At 36.2% G+C, this 8,730-nt stretch overlaps 1 protein-coding gene across 1 annotated transcript; it reads left to right on the top strand.

Annotated features, from left to right (window-relative positions):
* The first annotated feature begins 753 nt into the window (after positions 1–753).
* On the top strand, positions 754–6,440 carry LOC129535841 (lysozyme C-2). Its single transcript, XM_055394504.2, has 4 exons — positions 754–985; positions 2,138–2,302; positions 4,462–4,537; positions 5,899–6,440. Exons 1-4 carry the CDS (start codon positions 790–792, stop codon positions 5,963–5,965), a joined length of 504 nt encoding a protein of 167 aa, XP_055250479.2. The 5' UTR covers positions 754–789; the 3' UTR covers positions 5,966–6,440.
* Positions 6,441–8,730: the final 2,290 nt, after the last annotated feature.

Below are 8,730 nucleotides of genomic sequence, written 5' to 3'. Positions count from 1 at the left end.
ACAAATTTATGTTCTGCTTTCAGGATGATAGGGGGAGGGCAGAAAACTTGTCCAGGATCTGCTTCTTCAGCTCAAAATAATCCTTGTGCCAAAGGGGGAGATTTTGGAATGGCATATTCTGTTATTCCTCTATAGATTTTACCATCCTGTTTTTTCACTTTACAATGACACTATTTTCTAACATGGAAATGTGAAGTAAGGCATTGTCAGATGGAGTTAGGAATATTGTTCACCGGAGGTTTATTTATCATACTATGACATTGATTTATAAATTAAGAATTTATAATAGACACCAAAAGAGTAAGTATAAGAATCTGGCTGAACAACATGGTGCTGTGCTATATACCAATCAGAACAACAGGCAGTGTGTCATGTTCTTTGTGGAAAGTGTATATAAAATAATTCTAAGTGAAAAAATGAAGACAACATACTGAAGTCACATAAAAGAACTTAATGTAAATGAATGTTAATCAAAGATGGGAGCTCATTTTAAGTTGAGAAAAATGTTCATTCAGATTTTTTTTTCTGAATACTTGCTCAACTTCATAATAAAATAGGAAGAATTTCCTCTTTTGGCAATAGTGCTAAACCCTGTTCTTTCTTTCTTAATGTCTTTATATAATCTCACTTCCTTGTTTTCTGTAGTCTAATTCTTAGGGTATCAGAATATCTCTCTTCAAACATAATAAGGAAAAATTTTAAGTCAGTGTACCAATAAACTGTTTCTGTTTTCCACGTGTTTCAGAGGGTGGAGCCACAAAACCAGTGAGATAAGAGGGGAGTGAAAAGATGTTAAATAGCAAGTCCAGCTCACCCTGGTCAGTCTGGACATTTGACTCCTCAGCCAACATGAAGGCTCTCGTTATTCTGGGGTTTCTCTTCCTTTCTGTCGCTGTCCAAGGCAAGGTCTTCGAGAGATGTGAGCTTGCCAGAACTCTGAAGAAACTTGGATTGGATGGCTATAAGGGAGTCAGTCTGGCAAACTGTAAGTGAACTCTTCTTTCTCCTTCAAACAGTTAACCAGGTGTTGAACTAACAGAGGATGAATAATAAGGGACTCTGAGTGAATGGGCTTTTTCTTTGTTGGAGGGTTTGTACACTTACCATAGTTAAAAACATCAACTTGCTCCTTTAGAATCAGATGTACCAGGTGAAGGACTGAGGCACGAGAGGGCCATTCTAGTTCCACTAAACATGCCAGCTGGCACATGTAGGGTGATGATAAAATGTATTTCAGCACCTCGGATATGTCTGTCAAACCCATGGTGTTTGACTCTAGCTATTTCCAGTGTGGAAGTTGGGTTCTTCTAACCTGAGTAAGGCGGTATTTTACTCATTTTTAATTCCCCAACCAATGTTGGGCTTTTAACAGCGAGGTTTTTTAAAAATTACATTAAACTCTCAAAACAGGGACAGTAGGAACCTATTTCCAATTCATTTCTATAATAAGGATCTCTGAAATGCAGCAGGAAATGACATTTTATTGTGCTCACCCTAGTTGATTATTTTTCATTTTCTTCTACAGAATTCAAGAAATGGCCTTAGGAAAAGTTCTTCTGTATTTTAGTCTATATTTGTCAATGTCATCACTGTATTTTTCATATTGAATTCAGACATTTCCCTCCATCACTATTTTTGAGTGAATGAGCAAATGGCTAGATGGATGACAGTCTTTCCTATTCTGTGATTCTTACTGTCTGAATTCTAATTTGGTACCCAAATTCACCTTTAGGATCATAAGAAATTTTCTCTCTCCCAGAAAATCCTTATTTTTCCTAATAACATATTTTTCCTTTAGTGTGTGCATCTGCTGCTAATGACCAAACCCACTCAACTCATCTGTTGATTTTTCTATTCTAAGCTCAGTATTAACTTAGGGGTGTGTGAAGGGCAAGAGTTATTTTAATATTTTAAAAAATTTATTATCTTGTTTTATTAGTACTACCAAATGATTTGCTAATAAAAGAATTCTATTAAGGGAATTCTTAACACAAAAGTGTTAAAATATTTCACAAGTAAGTACATCTTTGTACTTATAAAATAAGTTGTTAGTAAAGTAGAATTAAATAGAACTGATTGGACTATGAAGTATAAGTCATGTCATGTTGTTTTTCAACTAAAAATACATTTTTTTCAGGGTTGTGTTTGACCAAATGGGAAAGCAGTTATAACACAAAAGCTACAAACTACAATCCTAGCAGTGAAAGCACTGATTATGGGATATTTCAGATCAACAGCAAATGGTGGTGTAATGATGGCAAAACCCCTAACGCAGTTGACGGCTGTCATGTATCCTGCAGCGGTAAGACAAGATGATGTTGAGGGATGGCTCAGGCCCCATCTGGTTATACCTGTAAGAACAGAGATTCAGTACAAATGAAAATGTCTTGAAGGCTTCCCTGGTGGCTCAGATGGTAAAAAATCTGCTTACAGTGAGGGAGACCTGGGTTTGATCCCTGTTCAGGGAGAATTTCATGGACAGAGGAGCCTGGCTGGCTACAGTCCATGTTGTCGCAAAGAGTCTAACACAACTGAGTGATTAACATTTTCACTCATCATGAAAGTTTGCTGTTTGCTAACATACAAGAGTTACTTGGATGACCTAGCACTTTAGTATAACTGAACTTGTTGATGCTTTGTAAAGAACAATGCCATTCCTCTTGTTTGGGAAGATTTAGGGATAATTAGGTTGTGTGTGTGTTTTTTATTTAATATACTCTCCTTTATTGGAAAACAAAGGATTACTAGTTAACCAAAGAGGAGGAATACCTGTGGTTCTTTTTAAAAAATTGTTTTTGCTTTTTATGATGGTATGTTTCAAATATACAGAAAATTAGAAACATGACTATATCAACCCTCAATATGGTCATCATGTACTTTAATAGTTATTCACATTTTGTCATATTTACTTCTTCTATGTATATAAACTGTATATATATATATATATATATATGTATGTATGTATATGTATGTGTGTGTGTTTTGGCTGAGTGATTTAAAGTGAGTTTGAAACTCTTAAGTTCTTGAGCTTGCATTTCCAAAAAATACAGTTCATATTTAAATACTGTCATTGTGACAAGTTAATTTACAGATTTGTTTAACTGGGCTGAAATAAATTTTCTATTGAGTTCCTTTTAAAATAGAGATGACGTGCAATATTTAGTATGGCAAAACCAATACAATATTTTAAAGTAATTAGCCTCCAATTAAAATAAATAAATTTAAAAAATAGAGATGACATGCAATGTTTAGTGCATAAAATATTGTGAGGTGATACAAATTTATATCGTTAATTTTTTATATATTAAAATTCCTAATAGAGAAATTAGTCTAAGAATATTCTTTTTTATCAAGTTAATTTACTTTAAAAAGCATTTTGCATTATATAATAATCTGTGGTCACTGAGTAAAAATTCTCACTATCCAGAGATTTAAGATAACTGGTAAGTTTTGGTATCCACATCTTTCAGAATACACGTCATTCACATACATGAATGTAAAACTATATTATGCATATTTGTACCCACATACAAACATGCAAGCAATGTATGTCAGCAAAAATGAAATTATACTAAACTTACCACTTTATAAATGCTGTTTATTACACAAAATTATTTTATCAACAAATACCAATCTTCATTATATTTCAAGATGAATAAATTCTGCTAAATAGATATTCTATGATTTATCAATCCAAATCTCATTGATAAGCACTTAGGCTGTATTTTCCCATTATTAATTGATATGAAACATCTGTACACACATCTTTGGGTGCATCTCTTATTATTTCTTTAGAATTAACTTCCAGTAATAGAATTGCTGAGCCAAAAAATGCTGGACCGGTTTCCCCTTGCTTGTTTTCCTTTTGTTTCGGTAGCTCAGCTGGTAAAGAATCCACCTACAATTCAGGAGACCCTGGTTCGATTCCTGGGTTGGGAAGTTCTCCCCTGGAGAAGGGATAGGCTACTCACTCCAGTATTCTTGGCCTTCCCTGGTGGCTCAGATGGTAAAGAATCTGCCCACAATGCAGGTGACCTGCGTTCAATCCCTGGGTTGGGAAGATCCCATGTTGGAGGAAGGCATGGCAACCCACTGCAGTATTCTTGCCTGGAGAATCCCCACAGACAGAGGAGCCTGGTGGGCTACAGTCCATGGGGTCACAAAACGTTGGACACGAATGAGCGACTAAGAACAGCACAGTAAAAAGAGAATCTTCTATCACATTAATTAATAATTCCAGAGCTCCCAATGACTTTGGTAAATAAGAAACAAAACACTTTAATTTCATGCCAAATAGGATAGAATGAAGAAAAAGTTTTCCCCCAACATTCACAACATGGACTCTTAAAAAATAATTTTAGTTGTACTTTCCTTAGCTTAAGAAAATAAAGCCTGCCGAACCTAAACTTAAAATGAAATCTCTAGGAATGTTGTTTTCATTTCTCACCATCTGCTTTTCAGAATTAATGGAAAATGACATCGCGAAAGCTGTGGCATGTGCAAAGCATATTGTCAGTGAGCAAGGCATTACAGCATGGTATGTTGTTTTTTGCTTTTTTTCTACTTCCAATTCTATTGAGATGTAATTGACACACAGTGCTGTAGAAATTTAAGGTGTACGGTATAAAAGTTTGACTTACATACATCATGAAATTATTATCACAAACAACCATTATGTCATATGGTTACAAAAATAAAGAAATAGAAGAAAAAAATATGTGTGTTTGTGATGAAAAGTCTTAGGCTATACTCTCTTAACAGTTTTCATATATATATGAATTTTACATATGAATATGTGTATTCACATAAATGAATTCATTAAATTCATTTATATGACTTTTCATATATTCCTTATTTCGTACGTATAGCGGTGTTGATTGTAGTTATCACATTGTGCGTTACATTCCTAGTAGTCATCTTATACCTAGAAGTTTGTAGTGCCTTTAGTTGCCTTCATCCACTTCGCCACCCCTCACCTCAACCACAACCTGCTCCTTTGGTAACCACATATCTGACTTCTTTTTCTATGAGTTTGTTTGTATGCTTGTTTGTGTTTGATGTATAATGGACCTACAACACTATGTTAATTTCTATTACAGACTATGGTTTGTGTTAAGCATTAAAAAGGAGAGCTGGGGGCTTTCCTGGTGGTCCAGTTGATAAGACTTTGTGCTTCTAAGGCAGGGGTTGCTGGACAGGAAACCAACAATATGCCATCAGGTGTAGCCAAAAAAATAAGAAGGTGAGGAGAACTGAGGGTTTTTTGGTAGCACCTCAGGGCACCCGGAATTTTAGCTTCCCTCTCCCCCACCAAGAATCAAACCTTGTCCACAACTTTGGAGGGGCAAAGTCTTAACAACTGGACCACCAGGGAAGTCCTAGGTGAGTGCTATTTTACCCTACTCTTAAGAAGCGGCAGAATATTTCCAAAGAACAAAATATGCTACTGAGAACTGAAAAATTGCAGCTTTAAATTAATGCTAAACAATGTACTACATATGAAGAGTTTACTGTAACTGACTCAGAATCTTATTCTTTTACTCTTCAATTTATTTTAGGAAATTCTAGAGTTTTTAAGATTCTACACACTCTACCTTGTCATATCTTGAAATTATTTTTGGCATTAAGTAAATGTGGAATGCACTCTGCAGTTGTGTTGTGAACAACACAGGACTCAACATTTGTGTTCAGCATTCTGAGCTTTAGTGAAGGCTGGTGGAGATGTGAAGTCCTTGGAATACACATCTCCAGGTGGCAAATAACAATACTTGGATTTGTCTATAGCTTGTATTTCATGTATTGATGAACTATTTTGTTCTCCCAAAAAATCTGAAGTATGGACATTACAATGAAGCTATGTTTTAGTCTTATTACAATTTGTTTCTTCTTTCTCTACAGGGTGGCATGGAAAAGTCATTGTCGAGACCATGACGTCAGCAGTTATGTTGAGGGTTGCACCCTGTAACTGTGGAATTTTCTTCTTCAGCTCATTTTGTCTCTTTTTCATATTAAGGAAGTGATAGTTGAATGAAAGTTTATACCACCATTGTTTCAAACAAATAACGTTTTTACAGAAGCAGGAGCATGTGGTCTTTCTTCTAAGAAGCTTAATGTTTATCTAATGTGTTAATTGTTTGATATTAGGCCTACAATATTTTTCAGTTTGCTAATGAAACTAATACTGGTGAATATTTGTCTAAACTCTTAATTATCAAATATGTCTCCAGTACATTCAGTTCTTAATTAAAGCAAGATCATTTATGCACCTTGCTGATCATGAAGGAATATAAAGAGGGATTAGATGAGCTGTTTCTTTTCCTTAATTTTATTAGCATAGATTCATGCATTATGACCAAATTCAGAGGCAGATAAGTACTGAAATAACTAATTAACCACAGATATGAAATTATGCATGCTGTAAAAAATAAAAACATTTTCATTAAAAGCTTTGCAATTCATACCTTGTCTGTTTTGTTTAGAGCCGTTTAGCGTCTCTGAAGAAATACATATGTATGTACTTGGGGAAAAATGAGCTGACACTTAGTATTTCCAACATTCTCACCTGTATCCAAACAGAAGGATATTGCTAGAGAAAAATCCATAGGCTTATTCACATATTTCAATTTAAAAAAAAATTGGTGGAACTGCACAGCTTCGGGATCTTAGTTCCCCAACCAGGTATTAAATCTCCACCCTGAACAGTGAAAGCACGGATTCCTAGCCAGCAGACTGCCATTCCTTTCAGTGTGGTTAAATTCATAACCACAAATCTCAAATGGGCCCTTTAAGACTGACCAGTGGTCACTTCTCTGCAAACTTTCTGTGCTGATATCCCCACTCTCCAAAATGACTGTCACTGTTTACGTCTCTCTTTCCAAAATTCCAGCAAGCACACCAGCTACTAGCCTTCCATACTCTACTCTCAGTAGACGACCTGGGCTCACATTACAGTGACAGAACAGAAGCAAGTCATGCAAAATTCTCCCCTCCTGGCCACCATAATAGTGTTCACATCTCTCCTTGAGCCCTCCTTCCCGTCTTTCCCCTTTATCACTAGGATGTAGGGCCTCCGCTCCTGCCAATGACAGTGTTTCTACATGCAGCCTTCTTCATACATAGCCCTCTCACTACTCCAATTTAAGCTAAGTTTTTCAGCATCCTGTGTTTCTTCCTCATTGCTGGATCATCCCACCACTGTACAAACTGCCCCAGTAAAGTTTCATCTTGCAAAGAACTCTCCATAACCCTCCAAGTACATCATTCTTTGCTTCCTTTTACAGCAGCATTTCTGGGATGAAATATCTATATTCACCCACTCCATGACCTCACCTCCCTTTCTCTTTTCATCTCTTCTTAATCTGACTGCTCTCCTCACTTAGCTGAAATCTGCTCCAATATGACTCCTTCCAGGATGCCTTAGGGCCAATTCTAGTGATCACCTGATTTCTGTTCATCCTACTTGATCTCTCAGCAGCATTTGACAGAGTGAACCACTTCCTACTTCTAGAAAAGTTTTTCTTCCTTAGCTTCTCCTCCTTTACATCCTGCCTCATTGATGGCTCCTTCTCAGCCCTTCAAGGCTGGTTTTTCCTCTGCTCTTTGATTTTTAACTGTGGGAGTCCCCAGGACTCAAACCTGTAAAACCACCTGAAAGAACAGTTTTACTTATTCATTTATTTTTCTTTTCTGGCCGAAGCATAACTTTCAAAGGAATAGAGTCTTTCCCACTCATTAAAGACATTAAAATAATCTCAATCTTTCCCAAAATTTGCAAGTACAGTAAAGTCTTTTAAATTTTCTGAACAGTTTGAGAATATACTGCCAATATGGTGCCCAGCAGCTCTGGATCCTTCAATATACTACTCTCACAGAACCTCAGAACATCATCCAAATCAGGAGGTGAACACTGACAAATTAGGACCACCTTGTCATCAGATCTATGCAATTTTATCAAAATTGTCACATAAGTTTTTCATAACTAAAAGGTCTAATTCAGAAGCACGTGTTTAAATTGGTTTCTATGTTTCTCAGTTTCCTTCAATCTAGATCATTTCTTCACTCTTTTCTTAACTTTTATCACTTTTACCCTTTTGAAGACCTCAAACCAGCTATGGTATAAATGGCCTAAGGATTTTCTGATATTCTCTAGAGTAAATTAGGTTATGCATCTTTGGCAGAGATACCATAGAGGTAATACTGTATTCTTTCTGTTGTATCTTTCAGGTGACGTGCAGTTTTGAAATATTCAATTACTTATGATGTTTGCATTGATTATTTGATTAATGTAATGTCTGCATGTCACCTTCACTGTGAGGTATTTGGGAGAGGGTGAGGTACTTTGAGAAATTTTCTCCTTCATCAAAATGTCAATTTTTGCATGTACTTACAGCATGCTGTGATTCTTGGGGTTGCAAAGAGTCGGACACGACTGAGCGACTGAACTGAACTGAACTGAAATATATCAGTATGGACCCCTGGCTTCCAATCTTATTGCAATTATTACGTGTCATAATCCATGGCCATCATTTATTTTGATGTTCATATTGTCCCTGATTTGGCCAGGAGAGCCTCTACACACTAGCTTCAGTGTCCCCATCATTCTCTGGGTACTTTTTTGTTTTCAGGTGTAAAGTGTTTTAATTCTTACCTTGTTCTTTTCCTCCTTCAGCCGGGAATCTTTCACTTCTCCCAAGAACCCTTATTTTAAAAAAACAGCTCTGGGTAGTTGAG

Source organism: Moschus berezovskii, chromosome 6 (genome assembly GCF_049115385.1).
Source record: "Moschus berezovskii isolate FMDL1 chromosome 6, NW_MosBer_1.0, whole genome shotgun sequence".
In the NCBI taxonomy this organism is placed as follows: Eukaryota; Metazoa; Chordata; class Mammalia; order Artiodactyla; family Moschidae; genus Moschus; species Moschus berezovskii.
This window is presented reverse-complemented; position numbering and strand designations above follow the sequence as displayed.

What these genes read in the sequence shown, in the direction of transcription:
- LOC129535841 (XM_055394504.2), top strand. Translation starts at nt 790, where the DNA reads ATGTTAAATAGCAAGTCCAGCTCACCCTGGTCAGTCTGGACATTTGAC. An exon ending in GGGAGTCAGTCTGGCAAACT is followed by an intron (nt 986 to 2,137) that starts GTAAGTGAACTC and finishes CATTTTTTTCAG; the next exon opens with GGTTGTGTTTGACCAAATGG. An exon ending in CTGTCATGTATCCTGCAGCG is followed by an intron (nt 2,303 to 4,461) that starts GTAAGACAAGAT and finishes TCTGCTTTTCAG; the next exon opens with AATTAATGGAAAATGACATC.